Source organism: Podarcis liolepis (genome assembly GCF_965112155.1).
Source record: "Podarcis liolepis genome assembly, chromosome: 3".
Lineage (NCBI taxonomy): Eukaryota > Metazoa > Chordata > Lepidosauria > Squamata > Lacertidae > Podarcis > Podarcis liolepis.
In genome coordinates this window covers 76,753,860-76,779,078 of record NC_139557.1, presented here as the reverse complement: position 1 = coordinate 76,779,078, position 25,219 = coordinate 76,753,860, and the positions used below count along the sequence as shown (strand labels likewise).

The window sequence follows — 25,219 nt, the reverse complement described above, 5'->3', positions numbered from 1 at the left end:
TTGCCACGAAGTTTTTAAGTAGTTTAAGAAAGCCCATCTTCTTGGTCAATTATTTCAGTTTTACTGGAGAACACATCAGCTAACATATGTTTTGGTATCTCAGACCCCCTGACTTTTAATGTGTAGCAGGCATTTTCCACTTTGGCCAAACTCTGTTTCAAGGTATAGAGTTTTTTAGAAACTTCATATGGTCCAGTGTTGCCAATATAGGAAAAGCCATCATAGATCTGGCGCAGGAACTGGCTCAGCTCAAATGGGGTATCTATGTCCCCATTGCCAACACTGTTAATGCACATCCGCATCAGCTCTCCAGTCAGATCAGCCACTCCCAGGAGGTAATCTACAGGAGTCACCTTCAGGCTTGAAGTGTTATGTTGCTTGTTGTGACAATCAGAAGATGGCTAGCAACAAAACAGAATACAATGGATAATTTAGAAACCAGTGAAATTGCAACTTGTTAAAGATAATTCAGAGAAACAACTAGTTATATAAAAATAATTCTGGAAAGAACATGGTCTTTCTTTTGAACCAGTCAACACATGAATATGGTTAATGTATGTCTCCCGTTATTTATTTGCAGTTAGGCAGGTATTAATCCCTATGTTGTGCCCAGTTATTAACAGCTTAACCATAATGTGGTTCTCTACTATTTTCCCCAACAGGTGTCCTGTGTCTTCAATAATAACATGACTTCATCCTCAGGCCAGGAAAAGCATCACCTACTAAATTTTTGCCTGTCATGCGGCATTTAAGTTACAGAAGTGCCCCCACTCAACAGCCAGCAACTCTACCTATTCTACATTCAGATACTTGGGTTGTTTGAGTTCTTCTTAAATGATACTATTATACTTATATCATTCACTCACATGGAGCTCTCAGTAGTTTCCCATCCAAATCAGATAACCCACTTTCTTTTATTTTTTGTTTGTGGACAACAATGTCTTCATTTGCAGAGCATGCACATGTACTGAGTGTGCACGCAAATGTTTGCTTTAAGGTCTACATTTCCTCTAATCAACAAAAACTTATTTTACAGATTCCCACTCACTACCATGGCGAAAACTGAGGCACAAATTGTCCAAGAGGATCAACTTGCTGATGAAAGAGGATGGCCAATGTTACTTAGGCAGGTGGAATGCACATGCCTTGGGTGGTATCCAGCAAAGTTTACTCAGAGTAGACAATTAAAATTAGCAGGCTAACTTAATAGTGTTCATCAATTTCAGTGGGACTAATCTGAGTGAAACTTTGTTGAATACTACACTTCGTCAGTTTCAAGGAAAAAAACACACAAACCCATTCAAGTTTCAGGAATCCTGGCAATTCAAAGGAATATCTGAAAAAAAGATATTTAATAGAACGAACAATCTCCAGCCTTGACACATGGGATAGAGATATGCCCCTTCTAGTCACAAATCCTACAGCACACAGACAACTACCAAATATAGATGGGCCTTCACAAAAAACACCGTGAACATTTAGTGTGGCATTAAACCCCAGAGGTGAAGGGGTTTGTGAAGAAGAGCAAAAAGAAAGCGAGAGAATACTTGGTTTAAGGAAAGAAATGATGGTGCAGCTTCACACACCAGGAAACAGTGCACTGAGGGTTTCCAGTAGCAACAATTTACTGAAGCTTATTTCAAGGCTCATAATTTGGGGTGAGTAACATTGTAACACCAACAGAAATGACGGAATGAGAGCCTGAGCCTGCTTTGCTGTGTGTGTTCAGCCCAGAAAATACCAAAATTTACTTCTTGCATAAATTATGCAACTGCATACCTGCATTTATTTGTTTTGCATAATTCATTCTGTTTCTGTTTGTCATAGGGGTAAGGCCCTGAAACATCTAGGGAGTTTACAAGGGAAAAACAAATTTCACAAAGCTAAAGCCATGCTGCTTCAGACTTAAATAATAGGAATTTCCTAATATGCGAGTAAGGGATTGTATCCAAGAGTTATAGCAGGCAGCCCCAAATTTGGCCCTCCAGATGTTTTGGGACTACAATTCCCATCATCCCTGACCACTGGTCCTGTTAGCTAGGGATGGTGGGAGTTGTAGTCCCAAAACATCTGGAGGGCCACGGGTTGGGGGTGCCTGGTTATATGTAACCTTAGAAAAGCTTCTTTCTAGGGGGACTGTGGGCCTCAAAAATGCTGTGATTGTGGCAACTGCTGAAAATTGGGGGAGGCAGTTTACATGAGTAGAGATCCTACTCTACAAGCTGTTTCTGCCCAATTATCTCTAATTCCTTCCTCCTGCAACCCAGGTCTTAACTGAAGGTCCACTGGCTGCCAGAAAAGGGCTTTTCATGGGGTTGTAGTAGGCAAGATAGGGTGGAAAAGGCTCACTGCACTGTACAGTAAATTATGGATACAGCCCTATGTGTTTACTATAAATAGCCAATGCTTCATCTCCACTAATCATGATGTTATAATTTAAACCAGTTTCTGAATATTCCCTACTATATTTTATTTGGAAGGATGGGTATAATATATGAAAATAATTGGGGTTTTCCTGCTATTTTTGTGGTCCTAAAGTAATAAATTATCAACTTTTGTACGTTACTATACTGAGCTGCAAGTATCTGGAGTCTTATTTTTCAGAAGACACCTGGACCTACAAAAAGTAAAACTTTTGACTTCTGTCTAAATACTCTCCATGAGTCATCTGTAATAGCAAAACTGGGTACGCCACTTGTTCTTGTAGGAGTCATGTAATTTCCCATGTCAACAGCTCAAACTGTACAAACATTATGATGTATGGTTAGAGTTAAGCATAACCAATATGTTAAAACATTAGGGTCTGAGATGACTCGGCGTGCTTATCTTTCACCTATGACTCAGTTCCAGCTTTTCAAAGACAGTATACAGCTACTTGCTGCAAACAAGTAAGACATTATGCAGCTACTTGCTCAGGCTGTAAAGCTATATTTTTTAATGCAAGTCCTCATGAATCAAAATCACTTCTAATTCATGCATCTTAAATGTAGGTATATCGGGGACCTGCAAAAATTACTGGAATTTCCTTTGAAAATGTGTAACTTAAAAGACTATTTCACGGCATTTCCAAAAGATGATGATAAGTGAAAGTGCTGGAAAACATTAAGATGCCTTCCCTTAAGAACAGCCTTGCTAGAGCAGACCAATGGGCCTTCTAGTTCACCATCCTGCTTCCCTGCAGCAGCCAACTGCTCTGGGGAACCAAATTGCTATTTTTAAAGATGAAAGTTGCAATAATCTGAAGGCTTAACAGCCGCCTAGGCCAACATCCATGTTGTAGGATTGTAGGGGCTGAATTGTTCATCAGTAATTTTCCAATAATTTCATTAGCGGGGGGCAGGGGAGAGAGAGAGAGAGAGAGAGAGAGAGAGAGAGAGAGAGAGAGAGAGAGAGGAAAAAACCTGCAAGATTACATATTAAAATACACTACATAAGATAGAAATGCCAAGTAATGGACAGTTTCTGTTGAACACAATGGGTTTTAGCTCATTAGAAAGCCAACAAGTATTTTACTACCTTTACTTCTTCCTCTTTATCTTCTTCGGAAAATATCAGTTGCCTATTGATCTCCTCTATACTAACTAAAGACCGAGTTTTGATAAAATACTGGAATGAGACAGCTTCCACGTATTCCTGAAGACCTGGTTGAAGTGAGGGAAAATAAAACAAATGACATTTCACCACCATCCATAATTATTATGAAAATTATTTCAGTAATATTCTCAGGGTTCCTACAAAGAGAGTGTAAGAGTTTGGATTTGATATCCCGCCTTTCACTCCCTTTAAGGAGTCTCAAAGCGGCTAACATTCTCCTTTCCCTTCCTCCCCCACAACAAACACTCTGTGAGGTGAGTGGGGCTGAGAGACTTCAGAGAAGTGTGACTGGCCCAAGGTCATCCAGCAGCTGCAGGTGGAGGAGCGGAGACGCGAACCCGGTTCCCCAGATTACAAGACTACGGCTCTTAACCACTACACCAATTATGCAGCCAAGAACAGAAATGTGGATGAACATTTCATAAATAAAAAAGCACAAAGGGACCCATATCTTGCACTGAAATATTATTGTCCCTGTACAGCAAATGGAAGATTCATCATAGCACCATGCATGCTGCAACTCCTATCTGCAATTTACAAGTTGCAGTGGGGAATATTCATGTCACTTGTGCCAGGTTTAAATGGGTAGGATCAGGCCCTAAAATTCTTGAAGAATTCAAAGAGAATTTGTTGCTTTCTACTCACAAGGCAAAATGTAGATCATTTTAAAACTTTATTCTTAGTTAATGACATGAATTCCATGACTAGCCAGGTGTATACCTAGCACACAACGAAAACTCTATGCTTCATGAAAGTAGAAGAATACACATACCCTTTATATACAGTGGTACCTCTGGTTAGGTACTTAATTTGTTCCGGAGGTCCGTTCTTAACCTGAAACTGTTCTTAACCTGAAGCACCACTTTAGCTAATGGGGCCTCCTGCTGCTGCCGCGCCGCTGGAGCACGATTTCTGTTCTCATCCTGAAGCAAAGTTCTTAACCCGTACTATTTCTGGGTTAGCGAAGTCTGTAATCTGAAGCGTATGTAACCTGAAGCGTATGTAACCCGAGGTACTACTGTACTGGTGTGTTTGGAAAATGCATTACCACGGCATTTGATAGTGGAGGTGACTGAAAAAGGCTGTGGTAAATCTGTGGTAAATCTTTTGAAATGCCTTCATCCCTTTTGGACTTGACAGACTCTTTTACTTAGAACAGGGCAGAGAAGAAACAACCTCAAGTTCAGGATCTCATGAATAACTGAGGGCAATAAATATTGGTCAGCTACCAGCAGTAAACCTCATCAGTGAATTTCTCCTCAAAATAATGCCTTGGAAATAGCTACATTTTGGGGCAAGGCATCTGAAAGATGAATGATCCTGTCACTTGCAAACTCATTGCCCTCTCCTTCTACATTCAGCACCTCTTTACTATTGCCAGAGTTGCCACCCTCTTTTCTCACAAACTCTAGTTGACACATTAAACCAAAAAGGCAGTTTGACTGTGGCTCAGGAGCTGTATATGGCTGAGCTAAAGTATTCACTATTTTTAGTAATATCAAAACGGGTTTCGTCTTGACCATTTTTCAGTAGTGGGACCACAACATACACTCAGTTTACATACATGATTGCAACCTTATGCAGCTGTGGGAAAAATAAATAAAAGGAGAACCAGGGAAACCCACTGGTGGCCTCTCTCCATTTACTTATTTTTTTTCCTACCCATGCACCCAACTGCTTTTCCTTACTTACCGGGTCCTGGGAAGGTCTCAGCAGGGCCCTGGGAAGCTCCCAGAGACCTTGTGCCTCCTTCTCGATAGGTTACAGGAGGGCTCTTGGAGTGGCCAAGGGCCCTTGTGCAACCTTCCCCGAGTCCAATAAGCAGACCCCCACCTTTCAGAAATGTTTGCCTATTAATCTCACACTCTGAAATGAATGGCCTTGTTTGGATATAACATTACAAGAACAAGCCCCAGTTCGTTGCTGGCATGCCTGCAAGGAGGAGGAGATCAAAAGCTTTTGCTATACAAAGGGACCTTGGTTCTCAAACGCCTTGGTTCCCAAATGCCGAAAACCCAGAAGTGTTCCAGTTTTTGGATCTTTTTCCGAAGCCGAACATCCGATGCGGCCGTCAGCTATTGTTTTCGGGGCGCCTGCACCAATCAGAAGCTGCCCCTTGGTTTTTGAACATTTCAAAAGTCAAATGGTCTTCCGGAATGGATTAAGTTTCGCACTTTTGTTTTTGCTATTTTGCATTTTTGTTTTTGAGGCTTTTTGGGTTAATTTGTTTTTGTGACTGTGTGGAACCCATTTCAGCTATTGATTGATTGATTGATTGATTGATTGATTGATTGTGTGACTGTGGAAATGGATAAAAGCCCCCCATCCAAACAATGGTAAGAAATGCAGGTAAGAAAAAATAATTATTTTTATTTTTATCATCTACAATACTGTCTTATTTATTTATAGTAGAGTACACTGATTATTGCTTTCATTTTTTTTGGATCAATGGCCTCATTAGAGAGTAAAATTCATGTTAAATTGCTGTTTTAGGGGTTGCTTTTAAAAGTCTGGAAAGGATTAATCCGTTTTGCATTACTTTCTATGGGAAAGCGTGCCTTGGTTTTGGAACCGACTTCCGGAACAGTTTAAGTTTAAGAACCAAGGTACCACTGTATTTTTAACTAATTGTGGTTTAGCACACAGTCTGAAACCATCCAACTTCCAACTGCCTTATGAAGCTCTGGGCAATCCCCCCACCCAAAAAAACTGAACAACTCTGGGCCATCTCCCCCCATTTTCTTAATTTGGAGTCCCCAAAAATAGGAGTCGTCTTATACACGGGGGCGTGTTATACATGGAAAAATACGGTATCTTCATTGAGTCCTTCAAAATAAAGTCAGGATACTAACTAACAGCTGTTTTAGACTTACCCTAATGACTACTGAACTATGTTTTCCTCATTATAATCAAATAAACTAGACATGAAATACGTGCCTTTTAGAAGTCCTCCACAAAAAGCAGCTTGAAAATGACATTTAGAATGACCTAAGACCTTGACATAAGGTGTTTTTAATAAGCAGGTAAAAGGATGTTTAAATATATTATATTGTAACTTAATGGAAGGACATCCGCTACTTTCAGCAAATAATCCCAACGGTGAAAAAAAATCCATCCCATTTCACTATTCCATCCAACAATACCTTCCTCCTCCTGCTCTCAGTTTTGGGTCGTTTCCAAGAAAAGGATTACTTAAGGATCATGCTGCCAGTAAGAGAATAGTTTATAAGGCTGCCTTTGTGTAGTTTGTTTTCCCTGAGTGAACATTGGGAAGGCCAATTAAAAATCCATGATTGCATCTGCCAGCACTTCCTCAGATATTAAAACAGACTAAAAGAATAGTAAAGAAATGTTGACATTCTGTCTCAAAAGTGAGAACTTTCAAGAGCCATCTGGTCACCGGTTCAAGTAGATGGTACTCCTATAGTCTTCTGTGCCTCTTTTCTGTTCTCTCAAATAGCTTTTTAAATTCTACTCTATATACATATTACAAAAGTGCAGGGTTCTTAATGCTTCCAACAGCTTATCCATGATAAAGATGACAAGGAGCAACCAGCAGGGACAACAGTACAACTTTCAAGAAAAACAATATAAATAAGAATGGGGAGGCTATTTATTAATCAACCCATTGCACTGAGGCATCCACACAAGAAGCTGGGTAAGATAGTTCTTGGGAACAGTCAATGAGAAAATAATACATATTTTCTATTTTGCAGCATAATTTGCTGAACTTCATATGAAGGTTTTTAATTACTTGTCTGAATTAAAAGTACCTTCCTGTAATTTAATGTTATTCAAGTATTTAGATGCAGAAGCCAGGTCTTCTGGATTTTATATTCTCTATTTTCTTGATCAGGACAGTGTATTTTTTCAAAGACTTCCCTCCAAAATTAATCTGCATTCAGTTTTCTCAATAATGAAATACAGCATTCACATATGATTGAAAATAGACAAATTAAACTTGTCCATTTTGGGAAGAACACTGCAACATAGGAAGCTGCCTTATGCTAGTCAGACCATTAGTATATTTTGCTCAGTATGTTTACAATGACTTTCAGCAACCCTCCAGGGTTTTAGACAAGGCATTTTCCCCAGCCCTACCTAGATATGCTGGGAAATGAAACTGGGACCTTCTGCATGGAAAGCAAATGATCTACTACTGAACTATGGCCCTTCCCCAAACAATGAAATAGTTGGAGCAGGAAGTATAGGAAACCCAGTATATATCACATGACTCTGCTAACTTATCTAGGACCTTCACAGGGTGGCAAGAACTTTAGCAGAAATATGTACCAAAAAGGAGGTCCTAAGAGTCCTACAAACAAGTCCCAGAATAAGGATCCAATATTTAAAATCTGGCAAAGTTGTTTCCCCCCGCTTACCCTGTGCAATTTACTCCCTTGATCTCATTGCAATTACACAGCTTACCTGAACAAATGCTAGTGCTTTAAAGATAGATAGATATACAGATTATTTAGTTATATTAAGTGTTCCTTTAAAATAATGCTTTATGTTTCAAATATCACAGCTGCTAGAAATCCAGTGCAAAAAAGACACTGGTTAGATCATGCTCCTGAGCAGCATAGGTCTCAACTAAATTGCAAAAGTATGTTTAATTTATTATAGAGATGCTTGCATGTATGCTAGCTTGCTCAATATCTCACGACTTGACCCAAGGAAAATGAAGTAGATCTGATGGCAGTCCATTAAAATATTATTTAGTACTTTAAAAGCAATGATGTCAGAATGGCCAAAACCCCAAATAATTCGAGAGAAGCAAATTGGAATCTACCAAGATAGCCCACCTGTAACATAACAAGGGAAAATGCACAACTATCCCAGAACAAAGCTAATTGATACAGGGGGAAATTACTTTTAAGTAATCTGTGTAGAAGTCCTTAATAATGATGACATTAGTTTTTTCAGTAGTCCAATCAGGAAACTGCATTTCCACATTTGGAATCTTATCTCTGTTGTCAAAAACAGCAAGGAGAAGAGCTTATTTACCGGTAAATTTTTCGCTACATCCTGTTTCTTTGTTATTCAGCGGTCTTAATTTTACACAGCAATCCAATGGACCTTTTCAAGAAATTCTCCCTCTTCATGAATTTAAGATCTTTTATTCCCCAGTGAGCCTGGGAAATAATTTGTAATTTACATTGTATCACTTATTACATTACTAGTTATTTCTGGGTTACTGCTGCACTGTATGCATACTGCTATGAAAACCTGCATACAATATACAGTCTTGTTTTTGTTCTAGTTACTTTACAGCAGGGGCAATAATTTTTTTCTGTTGAGGGCCACATTCCCTCAGGAATCTGTCAGGGTGGGTGGGGTCATCAATTTCTTTCTCTCTCTATCACTCACCCCCCTCTTTCTCACATTTCCTCCCCAACCAAAAAAGGAGGCTGCTAGGAGATAGGTAGAGATCTAAGCTGATTACTTGCAGAGGGCTTTTGAAAACAGGCTGCAGGTCACAAATGGTCCTAGGACTGCAGGTTGCCCACTCCATGCTATAGTTCCTAGAAATCAGTATAAATTTGAAATCTAGGAAACAAATACGGTAAATATTTGCCTTATTATTTCAAACACACGTGAAGCTTCAGTCTACCTCATTTCTGCAGCTCTCATATATTCTCTCTCCTAGTTTTCTCTTCTCTTACTCATACCTGATGGCATCTCCTCTTCCCCATGCTCTTTTAGAACAAGGGTGGCAAATTCAAGAGTTTGTTTCAAGTGGCCTGGCAACTCTCCAAAAGTCCTCTTGCCCTAAACTTACTTTGCAAAGCTCCTATAGCACTCAGGAAACAGGAAGGAGAGCCCCTTCCTTCTAGCAGGGAGATTCTTGTCGTCCTAGCTCAGTTCTAGGACATGGAAGAAACCACTTTTTCTGCTCTTCTGATAAATCAGAAACCCCTCTGCTCCCATTCCTCAGCTGATCATCAGAAAAGCAAGAGGATTGTCTGAGTGTGTGTTTATATGTGTATTCAAGGGTGTATTGGCAAGTTTAGCCATGCCCTTCACTGGCATGCAACCCTTGGAGGGCTGGGCCAACCCTCAATGCAGCCCTCAAGCCAAAAAAAAGTTTGCAATCTCTGTTCTAGAGCATTTCCACTTTCAGACTCATTACTCCTATCCTAGTTTTTTTTTTGTTTTTTTTTTGCCTACTTTGTCTTAATAATTGTTTAGCTCAATCACTGCAGCCCTGCTGACTGCTTAGCATCTTAGTGACAGGCAGGCAGTTTAACCAGTTAACTGGCAAGGCCTTCATCACTGGGGTCACCACAACATCCCTTTCTGAACTACGTTATAGATAGGTGCCATTCTCATTGACAGAGTGGGCCAAGGGGAGGAGGGATGAGTAATGGAAGTAAATATACCTACAATGGATGAGTCTCGTCTTTGCTCACCAACAATTTCTCAGTTATTAACATAGTCCTAGTCATAGCCATGAGTCTTTTCATGCATTATCTATTCCACTGCACAGCTTATCATACATTAAGAAAGTTTTGGTTACAATAGATCTAGTTTGAATGCATGGCATTGAATTTAAAGTCTTTCTTTATTTTTATTTGTATGCCATCCCGAAACAAAGCTATCTTCGTGTCTTACAATAAATAAAAGCTATAGAAATGAATAAAAATGTAAAATCATTAACATAAACACAAAATTCACTACACCCCAAAATTAAAAACATATTTTTTTTAAAAAGAGGCCCAGAAGTCACAGTGCAATTGGAACAAGGAAGGCATTTATTGCTATTTTACACCTGGAAGCCAGCATCAATTTTCTGCTTTCCTAACACTTCTTTAATACATATTATTCATTCTGTCAAAAAGGGATGCTTCGAATATGCTATAAACTAGGAGACAGGGATTCTATAGTACAAGTGCTTTGACTTCAAAAGTTATCACAAAAGAACACTATTCCTAACCATATGCATGAGTAGCTCTCTATTGTTGTTGTTTTAAACTAGTTATTTCAGTATCTCTCTGTTTGCTTGTATAGTCATCCCTTGGGACAATCTGTACTGTTAAGAAACGTGTAGAAAACAGGCATCCTTTTTGTTATTGTTCAATTATTAGTACTACACTCAGCGTTTGAGCTCATACAAGTATCCTTTGGGGAAATGCTCTGCGTGCCATTAGCACTATTCTTAATGAGGGAAAGCAGAAAACTTCTTTTAGTGCTCTGCCAGAATTGTTTTATCTTTAAGTCAAAAGAACAACGGCTTGGAGTAACCCCAAAAAAAGCATTTCATAACTACAAATGGCAAACAATACTCCCAAGGATCATATGTCTATTTATAGATTTACAATTATTACACCAAATACATGCACATCCCCCAGCAGGTTTGTTTGTTTAAATGGAGCTGCTACTGTAACTCAATAAAATAAAAATTAATTTAAACATTTTCCACAGGAAGGCTGATTGGGCCCCCTGGAACTATTTTAAAGAGATGTATAAGGGAAGAAAAAGAATAGGATATTTCATGTCTGGTTTTAGGCCGATGGACAACATTTGTAGGAAGTCAAATGTTAATTGTACAGACTGGGTTTTTTAGATATAAATATTGGGTTTCTTTTTTACTTAGTAGAACACTAATGCCATGCTTGACAATATATTCAAATTTATGTTTTTGCATACGGATTTTTGAACTGAGTAAGGCAGGCATAGGCAAACTCAGCCCTCCAGATGTTTTTGGGACTACAATTCCAATCATCCATGATAATTGGTCGTGTTAGCTAGGGATGATGAGAGCTGTAGTCCCAAAACATCTGGAGGGCCGAGTTTGCCTATGCCTGGAATAAGGAATAGAATGCAGTACTAAAACGACAGAGAGAAAACATTTTGCTATTATGAAAAGTGAATGTTTACATTCCAGTACTGTAATTGTCTTATTGTATTTATATCTCACATAACAATAATGACAGAACTCTGCCACTGATTTTATCTCCAAAGCATATATAAATCCTTAGGATATCATTAATTTCTCAGAAGGAGAACCTGGGATGAGATTAGCATTATTTATCTATAGCTTCTTAATGTTCTCTGGCAGATCCTTCCTTGATTCAGTTCCAAGTCTTTGAATGAGAAGGGGAAACAGCTGTTGCATACAGAAAGCAAATGCAGCCTATTTGGTAATTATACTTTGGTAAGAGTAGCAGCCTCTTTCTTTTTGCTCTTAACTTACTAGTACAGTGGTACCTCAGGTTAAGAATTTAATTTGTTCTGGAGGTCCGTTCTTAACCTGAAACTGTTCTTAACCTGAGACACCACTTTAGCTAATGGGGCCTCCCGCTGCCACCGCAGCACGATTTCTGTTCTCTTCCTGAAAGAAAGTTCTTAACCCGAAGTACTATTTCTGGGTTAGCGGAATCTGTAACCTGAAACGTCTGTAACCCGAGGTACCACTGTATTATGTTAAGGCTAAGCCACATTTTCAGGTGCTATTTTTCAGCTTCTTTCATTTTACCTTGCTGCTTCATATGCTTGGGGCAATCTTTCACTATTGATCCAACTGGTTTCTTTTAATATTTAAGAAGATACTGAAAACCCATCTATTTATTCATGCTTCTCATTCACGGTCCCTTCTTATACCTATTGACAATTGGCACAGTAACTCTCTTTCATCTGAATTCACTTTCTCTCATATCTTAATTTATTAGACTGCAAGCCTTCTAGTGCAGTCATATCTCTTAATTTTTGAATGGTGCTGTTGTATGCTGGTAAGTAAAATTATGACACAATAATTCACCTGCACTTGGTCTGAGTGTGTTGAATGGATTGCTCTGTCCCCAGTTTTTCTATTTTGAGATTTACCCATTACCCACCTGGACCAAGTTGTGATAAAACTTTACAGCTATTTTACATTCAAACTGACTTGAAAGCCAGAGTCCAAGATGGAGGTCTTGTCACATTTGCTTGGATAACCTTCTCAGTTTCTTAGATGTGACATGTTGTTTTAAAATATGTGTATAATCATATGATTTATTATTTCTTGCATATCCTGGCTGATAAGAAGAAAGAGAAATTGATGGGTATTACAGAAGCTTCCCAAGGGAACAGAAAAACGCCAAAGCTTAAGGAGGGACCATTAATGAGAAGAATGAATAAATAGAAGGGTTTTCAGTATCTTCTTAAATATTAAAATTAACCAGTTGGATCAATAGTGAAAGATTGCCCTAAGCATATGAAGCAGCAAGGTAAAACTAATCCTCAGCATTGGTGTTTTTGAGAACTAACACTTTCTTGTCCCCTAACATCGATTTCTTGAGGAAGGCAATTAAACATGTTGTTGCTGTGCTACTCTAGGACTCTATGTACAATGCAAACTTCCATATGTTCCTGGTTCCTGGGGTGGATGATCTTCATCTGGAGCTTGACAAGGAAGTGTTTTCTATTTGACCTCTCAGTAGGTTCCAATATAGAAAAATAACCAACTTCTATAGGATCACTTAAATATCCTTGTGAAGATTCCAGGTATTATATTACAATGGTTATAATCTTCTTTATCTGAACATTCACAGAGAGTAATAGTGGAAAATGACTCTTCTCCTTCTGAAGATGATCCTGAGGGATGTCTTAGATTTCCATTACAGTGGTACCTCAGGTTAAATACTTAATTCGTTCTGGAGGTCCGTTCTTAACCTGAAACTGTTCTTAACCTGAAGCACCACTTTAGTTAATGGGGCCTCCCGCTGCTGCCGCGCTGCCAGAGCACGATTTCTGTTCTCATCCTGAAGCAAAGTTCTTAACCCGAGGTACTATTTCTGGGTTAGCGAAGTCTGTAACCTGAAGCCTATGTAATCCGAGGTACCACTGTATTTATATTTAGTATTTAACATCTTCCCAAAGCCAGTGGAAGAAATTGTGTGAAGGTTTACAGTTAAGTGTCATCAATATACACATGGCAACCAACTACACCTTTATTCACCAATCAAGCAACAAAAATATTGGTACTTTACTGATGCTTGGGTGACCAACTGGTTGAACACCTATAAATCGAGATTGGTTGAACACCTATTGGTTGAACACCTATAAATCGAGAGTCTACAAAACTAATCTTGAATACACAAGATGTGCATGTTCAGGGGTTTTTTTTTATTCATTTGCACTTCAGGCATCCCTCCCACTAGAACCCCCAAGCACAGTCACATAAAACTCTTATACACATGCAAGTTCCTCTTCTGAATCAGCCAATGTTGGCAACCACCCACAAAAAGAAAGCATTCTTGATCCAACTGAACTTGTTACAAATTACACAGAAAAAGTTCCATTTGAATTCTGTGTATCTTTTCTTAGTCTTGCAATGAACTTATAAATCCAAATATTCCAATACAGGGATGGGGTGTGTGCCCCTGTGGAAAACCTTCTAGGAGCCACATGCCAGAGATGGGCGTGGCCTGAGAGAAAAATGGCCAGAGCAACAAATGTGAATCTTAGCTTTATACAGTAGACTACATTCCAGCCATGCAAAGGTCAAGGTTTCCATGCACACACGCCTCCCTCCATGCAGGCAAGCAAGAGACATCATCATAGTTCAAGATCACATTCCAGTCAAGCAAAAGTACTAGAGGCAGGCACAAAGCAGGGCCAGTGAGAGGGGCAGCCTGGTGAGAAAGGGCACAGCCTAGGAAGGGGTGTGGTCCAGAGAGACTTCCAAAGGCCAGTTATAGAGGCCTGAAGTTCCACATCTGATCCTTGGGCCTGAGGTCTCCCACTCCTCTTCTAACATAAGCCATTCCCGACAAAATCAGACCAATGTTCACATGTCAGGTGATGAAATAAAAACAGACCCAACTAAATCAGTGCCTTATTTCTTATACATACCTGGAGAGATGGCTCTGTGAAACTGATACATATCTTCTCCCATCAATTCTTGCGCTACTTGTTTTATCTTCTGTCTCACGAGATCTAATTTGGTCTCAGATTCCATTAATATTTCCTCCCCATTAGGAGCACTGTCAACACAAAATGAATTATTACGTGGTAATACTGTATCTGCAGCAAAGGGGCAAAGGGTATAATGTGCTCAATTAAGCTTAATCCTCTGCCATCAGAAAAAAACTGAATGAATCCATCCAGTATCAGAAATACAATAACAAGAGATGTCACAAAATTCCTTCTATTCCTGAAGTTCAGCAGCAGATGACATCCCTTATGAAGCAGAAACAGCAATATCCATACACAAGAGGAAAGGAACCTCAGGGTGCCCCAAGGTTTGCAGAAGTACAAAAGAAAGGGAAAAAAGAAAAAACCGTATAGGGGAGGGAATAAGCCATTGCAGACTATTCATGCCCAGGGGCCACAAAGACTAACTAACTGGCACAAAACACAGGGTGGGGAGGCTACTGGGGAGGACAGCATGGCTGGCCGACTGCAACAGTAAACAGAAGTACATTTTTCCTAGCTCTCAATTGTAACATAAATAATTGTAACAAATTACAAATTATTTGTATATTGCAGCATAATTTTTGTGGACTGGAACCAGCTGACATTTCAGCAAACTCAGCTGACGGATGTGGAGTTTTGTTTTTTTAAAGGAATAGAAGATCTGTTATTACAACTCAATGAGAAACATCAACCAATATGGTGAAGTATCAGATATTCACACAAGCTCTTATTCATCTACACTTCTCAACACTATCATCCATGCCGCTGCATCAGCTGTGATTACTAGTACAGCAATGTGGCCAAATAACTGATGCTCACTTCCACTATAATCAACTCATTGTCTAACAACGCTAAGCTAGTCCAAACAGTGCTGTTAAAGCTGTCAACAACTACTGTTATTCATAGAAGCGCTGCCACCACAAGATAGACTAGGATGATAGAAAAATAAAAACTTTTATCAAGGCCAGATGCGGAGAACCTGAGGCCCTCCAGATGTTGCTGGACTACAACTTCCACCATTCCTGATCACTTGCTACCCTTGCTGGGACTGTTGGGAACTGAAACTTGGAGGCTTCTCACTCCTGATCTAGGCAAAGCCTACTGTAACATGTAATCAGATAACCTCTTTATGTAACAGATTCTCATAATCCATTTTCTACCATGCATACTCTTTGCTATGTTCACTTGAAGGATCACAAATGGCCCTAAGGAGGCACAGTAGAGAAGAAAGCCAACTGAATGTCCTCAGGGATTTTGCAGCCAACTGAATGTCCTCAGGGATGGGACCAGCCTAATCCCCTTAGGGAGGGAATTCTGTAATTGGGGCACTGCCACAGAAAAGCCCTACTCCAGGCTCCCAATGGCCAAACCTCTTTTGGTGGTGGGACCTTAAAAGGATTACCAAACAGTATTGCACAAATGCAGCTAGATAAAACTTATGCCTCTGCAGCACTGACAGTCTGCACAATGGGAATCTGCCTTTAGCTTTTCTTTAAAGATATACCAGGATAAGGCAGGTCCTAGGCTCTCTCTTTTTCATTTCATTTGATTGTCCCCAGACTTGTAGTACAAATTAGTTTCTCACTTGGTTTTGTTAGTGAGCTAGCAAATAAAGTAAGTTTATGGAAAGTTACAATGAATGTTTAAACACAGCAATGAAATTAGAAGTTCAACACTGCAAGACAGTAGGCAATTGAAAATAGGACTCCTGAATTTTTATCAGTGGCAAATTTATTGGGTCCCACTTTCCGCACTCCTGGACAAAAAGGCAAATGTGTCCCAACTCCAACTTTTACACAGCTGTTAAAGAATCAGGAACCCTTTCCTCAATTGTATCTGGTTATCCTACAGAGCAAGCAAAAAGAACATTAAAAAGCTACATTAATTACTCACCTGGTAATCCTATGCAGTAAGAATATGACCCTTTTACTTTCAATAGTTATATCACGACTAAGTTTCACAAGCCTCTCATATTTATCATGTTTTGTATCAAGTTCCACCTGGAATGCTAAAGAGAACAAAAGGCAGAGAAGCATGTCAGTCAAGCATATGTTGAAAATATCACAAAGGAGCATCCACCAGCAAGCCAGAAAAAGTAGCAACGTTTCTAATAGGCAAATATTTAGATGTGAGCTTGTTACACAAAATATTATTCACGTTAGTATTCAAACTAAGCTTGGAAATCTTCTGTGGAACCAATAATAACTAAGAGCTTAACTCTTGTCTTTGACAGAGCAAACTATTTTAGCAATATTGATTTCACTGGACTCGTATCAATTCTGACACACATTTTTTTTTAAAAAAAATCATGGATGCAAATCAGCTGCTTCTTTTCTCAGTGCAGTTTCTCAAGTGTGTGGAAGTGAGCGTTCAGCATGAATCAGACAATACACAGGAAGAGTTTGAAGCCATATCTACAATCACAATAGCAATTTTTACAGCTACCAACTGAGAAAATATATTCAGATTGTTTCCACTAGAGCCCTTAAGAGCTCAATACTGTACATAGAGGAAATGCAATAAGGCAGCCAGTTTGCATGTGCAAACCAGTCTACAGGCCTTTAAGCAACTGCCTACCTTTGAAGGACATAGTCATCGCTGAAGGAGGATTAATGCTGTCTTTTTCTTCTCTCCGATGACCGTGAGGGAAATTGTCATGCTTTCTTTTTCGGAACTCACCTGTTCCTAGGAATATGAAAGAAAAGAAATGAGAGATAAACATTATCAAATTGTAATATCAAGAAACAAAGGTTCACAAATTTTGGCTTGTCAAAAGTTATGCTCGCCCTTGCCCTGAAGTGTTGATCACAAGAGCTAGCTTCTGGGGCAAAGTAATGTCAAAGCCTAATAGAACTCTAGATGCAACCTTCTTCCCAGCTCTAGGTAGACAGTTTGAGAGCTCATTCTTGTACTTTAAAAAACAACAACAACTGTTATGTGTACTGCCAACACTAAACTTTGCACTTCAGTTCATTAGTTTGCATACAATGTTAAATTCAGGCTACTGATCTGAAAAAGATGGGTCTCATGGTATTTTTTTAGATGTGAACATAATCAAGAATTATTGAGTGCCTCAAACAAGCCAATGGTTTTTAACAATACAAGGTTTTGTTTTGATTATCAATATAGCAGCAAATAGGTGCCTAGTACTTTTTACTGAAATATTGATTTTCTGATCTCTTACTTCAATAATATATCCTACACATATCTCTCAGCGATTAAATCTCGCTAAACTCAATGGGATTTATTTCCCAATATCGGGCCTAGGACTGAACTGCAGCCAGTAGTTTTCAAAACACACCAGTGCAAGTAGATAAATAGGTACCGCTGTGGTGGGAAGGTAAACTGTTTCTGTGCGTTCTGGCTTCCGTCAGTGTTCTCTTGTGCCAGAAGTTGTTCAGTCATGCTGGCCACATGACCCAGAAAGCTGTCTGTGGACAAACGCCAGCTTCCTCAGCCTGAAGCGAGATGAGCGCCGCAACCCCATTGTCGCCTTTGACTGGACTTAACCATCCAGGGGTCGTTTACCTTTACCATAACTCCTTAAGTCCCAGGCCAGTGCCTGTAGCACAATTTCTTTTCCTTTTCCTACAGAAAAACAGAGCTGGACCCTGGCTTTGGCAACAGCTGCACTGCTGTTATCATTTTCAACACACCACCAGTTTGACATGTAGTCTACCACAAGCTTAGCAAAATATAATGAATGAGCAACTAGCAAGTCTGCACTTTTTAGAAGTGCAATATGCATTCCTATATATATTCCTAAAGTAGTAAACACTCCAAAGGTAATGGGTAATGCTCATCCAACTAGCATATGATTGGATAACGTAGGCCAGGGGTCTGCAACCTTTAAGACAAAAAGAGCCACTTGGACCCGTTTCCGAAGGAAAAAAAAACCTGGGAGCCGCAAAACCATTGCGACATTTAAAACAAATATATCTCCGGAGCCGCGATCTTACAGCGGGCGGGAAGGTGACGTTGGGACGGTGCATGACTAACGCACGCACCACCCCCATGCGACGTCACAGCCAGTACAGCGCCCACCACAGTGGGGAGTCTCGGGGCGCACAATGCGCCTCCTCCCCTCGCTAGTATCCGCCCCGGAGCCGCGGCAAAGGTGTAAAAGAGCCACATGCGGCTCCGGAGCCGTGGGTTGCAGACCCCTGACGTAGGCATAACCTCAAGTAACCTGGAGGGTTGCACAGGGTCACAAAAGAACATTCAAGGGCGAACTTGTACTGTCACAAAACAGCACGGGCAACTATGCTGCTTGACGCAGTGAAGCGGCCACCTTTTCTTGCAGGATTCTTAGACCATACTTGTAACCGCTACTCGTTACTTTGTTTTTTGCTTCTCCCTCACCACCTTTTCTGCGCTGGGTCTTGCATTTCTGCCTCTCAACCAGCTGTCACAGGTGCAAGAGCCTTTCCAAAAGGGGCGATGATGGAAGACGGGGGGGGGGGGGAGAGGAAGAGAGAGGGAGACCATCCGAACGCAACAAGGTCCTGCCTCCACAAGCGGTTAAGAGCGCCGGCCTGTTACTGGGGGCCGCGGGCGCTCCAAGCCCCCACTTGGCCATAAAGCTCAACGGGCGCCGGGCGACCACCGCCTCGCAGCCAAGCTCCTCGGGGGAAAGGCGGGATAGGAATGGAATAATACACTGGCATTTGGGGGCTAAATGGGCGAAGGGAAGAGAAATAAGGAAAACGGGAGCGAAAGGTCAAAATAAGCTGACTGGGGCGCGGGGCAGGCGCGGGTCGAGGGCCGCCTGAGCCTCTCTCGACGAGGGAGGCCCGTCCCTCTTTCCCCCCTCAGCCCGCCGCTGCCGGCACCTTCTCTGCCGCTCATGTCGCCCGCGCTCGCGCCCCGGGAGGCCTCCGCTCCGCCCCTTTCGAACTCTGAGGGCGCCACGCGCAGCAACCGCAACGGACGCCGCAGCTCCCACTTGAGGGCGGGTCGCTCGGCCGCCGCTCCGCTTCCTCAGTTTGCCAAGACCTTCCCGCTCTCTTCTCACCGCCCTCCTTTTCCTCCCCCCCCCCACCGCCGCCTTCTTTCGGCGTCCTTCTCAAATTCCTGACAGCAGAGTTTAATTTCATGGAGCGCCGAGCCCGCCGCGTCTTCGGCATCGTCACCCACCGCCTCAGAGCAGAGGGTGGGAGCCGGCCTAGACGCCGCCATATCTTTAACTATTTTTCCGGATAAGGGAAAAGACTTTCCGAAGCAGGCATTCGATGAGGAGCCACATCCCGCGCGCTCTGCAGCCGCTTCAAGCCCTCTGGCCGAGCAAGGCATTGTGGGGAATGTAGTTTTCGTGATAAAGGTGGCGAAGGGGCCTCTGAGCCATAGAGGTAAGAAAACTTAAAGGCGGGAAGCGCGAGTTCCTCCTAGCCCTTCTTCGTAAAAACTGCAGAGGCTTGTGGCAACCTTGAAGACCAACAAATCTGTTGATTTCATGATTACGACGTCAGATGTACGGAGCCAATCCCGCTTTATATAGCTCCGCCAAACGAGGCCAAGCTTTTCCCATGAAAACATCATTTGCATCTTAGAATGTCCCGGGATGTGCAGGAATTCCGCATCGGGGGCTCCTTTACTGTATAGACAAATCAGCACGGGAAGCGTTCCTTGAAGTCTGAAGGAACAACTGGGAACGCAGTTACACCAACGCATTGCATCCTAGACACTGCTGCTTAGAATCCCATACAAGCCATCACAGGGCTCACCCACACCAAAGCATCACAGATACCCTTCTGGGGTTTTGGGGAGGCAGATGAGGTACAGTGGTACCTCAGGTTACATACGCTTCAGGTTACAGACTCCGCTAACCCAGAAATAGTACCTTGGGTTAAGAACTTTGCTTCAGAATGAGAACAGAAATCGTGCTCCAGCGGCGCAGTGGCAGGGGGAGGCCCCATTAGCTAAAGTGGTGCTTCAGGTTAAGAACAGTTTCAGGTTAAGTACGGACCTCCAGAACGAATTAAGTACGTAACCTGAGGTACCACTGTAGTTGACTAGTGCCTGCTGCTGCACCATTACTGAGGGAGCACTGACTGACGGCATGCTCAAGTCGAGCAATTCTTTGTTTAATTCCTATGAATGTTATTAAAGTTAGTAAATGTTCTAATCATAACAGCTATAAAAATTCATAGGCACACTTACTTCAAACAAAACATAAGTAGAATTCGGTTGCAATAGTTGACAATTAGCCAGCAATTTTTAAGTGTGTCTGGCTGTTAACCAGGTTGGTGGCTCAAGCTCACCCAGGGATGGCTGTGGGAAGGATTTCTGTGTTGGATTAGATGACCCATGAAGCTGCTTCCAACTCTATGATTCTATGACTTTTATGACATGCTAAGAAAATACCTGAATAACCCTAGGCTATGTTTCACCTAGCATTGCTGCCAGACTTCAGGCAGACATACTTTCTGGCCCTCCTCCTTGAAATCTTTTAAGGGAGTTGAGTGAGTTTCCTACCAGAACCCCCCTCCCTGGCATTGTGTTTCTATTATTGTGACTAGAGTTAGGGGAGAAATTAGATTCAGTTCACATTTCAAAAGGCAAACCTACCTAATTCACACTTTCCAAAATAATACATGGACCAATACACAGTCATCCTTCAAAATTTGCACTTAACTTAATTTTACAGTGTAGTTCTCCAACCAGTAATGTGTACATAAATGCATGTACTAATGTGCACATATAAATATGTCATATTTGGGAACATTTGGGTAATTGCTTTATATTAGGCAAAATTAAATGCAATGTTGTGTATATCAGGAGAAATTCATACTAAAATGCTGATGAATTGTCATGAAAAAAATCACAAACTGATGTGGTAATGTGGAGAACTTAAAATAGGAAAAATGAGAAATGAAGATACCAAAATTAACAGATTCACCCATTCCTAATTGTGACTTGCTACTTCCAAGTTCTCCTCTTACTAGGGATACTATTATTAGCTGTAGGAATGAGTGGTGGAGGCAGAGAATACACAGTTCTTCACCCTGTTTGTCCTCCTCATCTTGTTCTCTTACACTCTGTTGGCTGGCTCTGACCTGAAATGATTCCCTACCCAGGAAAAGTGTCAATAGGGGAGAAGCAGCTTAACTTTGTCTACTGGAGAAGGGTGTTTCAGATCAAGTTGTAAATCCCATGTAGGCTTGCACTGACCAGGAAACAGCCTGGTCTACTCCTGTGCCTATAGCAGCAACTTACCAGCAGAAATCAGGTGAATAAGTATGCACAGGATTGCAGTAATTTTGTCCATAAGCAACCCACGGGTAGTCAAAAGAAATTTAAAAAAAGTTGTTGCACACAATAAAATGACAAGATTTCACATTCCAACTCACAATAATAAATTCCATGGCTTTAAATAAATGTACATTCTTTGACTCTTTTCTTTTAATCATACGTTAATTTCATCATTTAGCCACTTTTTGTGTTTTTTAGCATAATTCCAGCTAAGGCTTTAATTTTATTTCTAAGAATGTACTAGGTTTCTCTGGCAGTTCTTCCTGGAAATACAAAACAAAAATGGTTCAGGTAGCTAAATTTATGGCTGACAGAATAAATGGTATATTGTAAAGCAGTGTTACTGAATATCTCAAGGGTGAGGAGCCTTCCATTCTTAGTCAATCTTTCACTGGCCACACGCTAGTGGTGAGCAAGACCAGAGATAAAGGTAGATGAAGCATTAAACGTGAATTTTACCTTTGTACAGTAAGCTAGTTTCTACATCCCTCTCTAGCCTCCATCCCTCTCTAGCCTACATCCCTCTCTAGCCTCCATCCAGGCAAGCAATCAGCGTTTTCAGAGTGTAGGGAGTCCAGGGATACATTCCAGGGATACAGTCCAGTCAGGTAAAAAAAATACTCAAGGATAATGCAAAAGGAGGCTGGTGAGGGGTGTGGTGTACAGAAAGCCCAGAGGGCTGCATTTGGCTGCCAGACCTGGAGGTTCCTCTTCCCTGAGATCTATCTATTTATCTATTAGCCCTGATAGCTAAGTGGGTCTTCCATGTTTAAAGGCAATCTAAACACCTGATGCTAAAAACAGTTATTGGGTGTTCTGTTCAGCCAGAACTCTGTATGCTAGCTCCAAAGCTGTGTATGTATTTTGGCTTCGCTCTGAGCTATGAGGAAGTTGTGGTGAGCAGGAAAAGTCCCTGTGTGTGTGAGTCAGTGATGATCCCAGCACATGCCAATCACAAGGAAGAAGTTGCATCCTGCCCTAGTTAAATGCAAGCTCCAGTGCCACTTTTAGTTTAAGCAACATCCATAATTCAGCAAACGATCTCCCATTAGGAATAAAATTATCATCCAGAAAGCATACCCGCTCTAATAAAATGAAATAATTCCCTAGCCCATTCGTTTTCAGCAGGCTGAGGGTGCATTACTAATAGATTATGTATTGTCAAGGCAATAATATAAAATTCACATCTCTTAAGAACTTCCAAACCCTTCCTCTTTGATCATTAGGGCTTTCAGGACAAAATAAAATAAGGCTACTGAAATGAGGCAGATGACTTGGGTCCCATGGGTAAGGGGAGATGGCAAACATCTCTAGGGGTTTATGGGGATCCTGAATGCTGCTGGAAACCCAGCAGGAAGTCACAACTGGTTTGACTATGCTGCTGCAATGGTCCCCTTTTCTTACCACAAGACAGGTCCTATTTGTGCTCCAACTTTTATGATTTCCACTATCTGCTGTATTTTCCCAATCTCAATCTAATCTGGTTATCACAAGACAGGAGAGCTACTATATTGCACATAACTTTTTCCCTTTCTTTGTTCTTTCACTTTCTCCATAGCAAGGCTGTGTTTTGAAAGACTCTGTGTCACAGTTCCCCGAAGCGAGCAAGTCCAACATGCAGAATGCTGTGGAAATATGTTGAAAGGTTTATTCTTAATGATTTATCTTTTAATCCCCAGACCTCCTCTGCACACATTCCAACTAACCTACAGTGAATTCTGGGATGTTTTCTAAAGATACTAGGTACCAGGAGATGTGCTAATGACACCGAAGTGCGAGTGCATACAAAATCCAGCCCTTCTTCTTCACACCTAGGCCAAAAGACAGTTCTGAGGAGTTAGCACCTATTCTGCTACCTCCATATTCCCCTCACAGCAACTTTCCTCATGCTGGTAGTGGGTGGAACCAAAATCAAAGGTGAATTTTATCTTTGTACAGTAGGCGAGTTTCTATGCAGCTTCACAGACTTCTCCATCCAAGCAAACAAGAAGTATTACCAGAGTTCAAGGGCACATTCCAGCCAGACAAATATACTCAATGAGGGTTCAAAGCATGGCTACTAAGGGATGTGGCCTGGGGAGAGGGAAGGTATCAGGGCTCAGTACTTTTAGCCCTTTATTGTCAGTAATTCACTCAACAATAGAAACAGAAATGAAAACCCTTATCAGGGCAACAATCACTATAGTTTAGGAGGAAACTAGAGATAGAAACCAGATTTAGATTAATGATTAATTATTTAACATTGTTTTTCACAGAGTGAGCCAGCAACATGGCATATGAGGCAACTGTATTAAACATCACAATGCAAAGTGAGAAGGTCATGTTATGATTACTTAATGCTGAAAAACAGGCTACTGCTGAATATAGTCTTCAGCTTTTGGATCCTATTATCATCCTGTGATATGTAGTCCCCTGAATTAGATTTTTTTTTTTAAGTATCTTATTTGTATTGAGTTGTTTAAAAAGAATCTAGCAGTCATATAATATCTAATACACCCACTGCCTATTCAATATAGGCTAGCGAAGATTACTGTGCCTATAATTATTTTGTTATGGGGGACTCAAGTGTCATCTTTTCAGAGTAGATATGGATGTTGTTGTTGTTGATGATAATTCATGAATCACACATTTACAATCATACAATAAAACTGAAAATAGGTTTAAAATCAACTCGCTTTTAAAATTGACAGTACAGTGGTACCTTGGTTTAAGAACAGTCCGGTTTAAGAACAATTTGGTTTACAAACTCCACAAAACCAGAAATAGTGCCTTGGTTTGAGAGCTTTACCTTGGTCTAAGAACAGAATCCGAACGATGGAAGGGCACCGGCAGCGGGAGGCCTCATTAGGGAAAGCGTTCCTCGATTTAAGAATGGTTTTGGTTTAAGAATGGACTTCCGAAATGGATTAGGGTCGTAAACTGAGGTACCACTGTACTCAGGCCACAACCTGTTGTTGCTGGCATGACCCCGATCCCACACTAGTAGCATTCATAATATTTGTACTGATGGAGGATATAAGGTGGCTTTGTGATTATCACAGGCGCCTATCGACACTACAAATGCCAAAAAGTACATTTCTCTGTGACACACACTTAAAAATGTTTTGATAAAGGTCTTGTCCACTTTTCTAAATAGGTGCATGTAGCCTTTTTGAAAAGCAACCTCTTCCCATGGCACAAAAAACACACAGTTAGCTGTTCCCTCCCTTCTAACAACAACCCTCAACTTTCAATACCGTTCCCTCCTCCCCTTTTTCCTCCTTTCATTCCCTTCCTGGAGACAACTGGCATCAAAGGTCAGCATACTTTGGCATTTGCCAAGGACCCACACCCCAGCAGGGGCTCATCGACAAGAGCCCCCTGCACCTGCTTTTCCTCTCCAGCCATTGCAACCTGCTTGTGTCTGTCACTCTGGCCCAGGCCCTGATGGTAGTGGTGGTGGTGAGGAGGAGCAATAGGTGCCACTGCCTGCTTG

At 41.1% G+C, this 25,219-nt stretch overlaps 1 protein-coding gene across 5 annotated transcripts; it reads right to left on the bottom strand.

Annotated features, from left to right (window-relative positions):
- On the bottom strand, positions 1 to 20,037 carry TSNAX (translin associated factor X). Of its 5 annotated transcripts, none has more exons than XM_083496963.1 (6): positions 18,785 to 20,037; positions 17,071 to 17,178; positions 16,387 to 16,501; positions 14,431 to 14,561; positions 3,517 to 3,641; positions 1 to 401 (listed from the first exon to the last, which is right to left on the bottom strand). In XM_083496963.1, the coding sequence occupies exons 2-6, from the start codon at positions 17,087 to 17,089 to the stop codon at positions 24 to 26; spliced, it is 768 nt and encodes a 255-aa protein (XP_083353089.1). In that variant the 5' UTR covers positions 17,090 to 17,178; positions 18,785 to 20,037; the 3' UTR covers positions 1 to 23. The 5 variants fall into 5 exon arrangements, with proteins under 5 accessions (XP_083353089.1, XP_083353091.1, XP_083353088.1 ...); XM_083496965.1 differs by having other exon boundaries at positions 18,859 to 20,037; XM_083496962.1 differs by having other exon boundaries at positions 19,326 to 20,037.
- Positions 20,038 to 25,219: the final 5,182 nt, after the last annotated feature.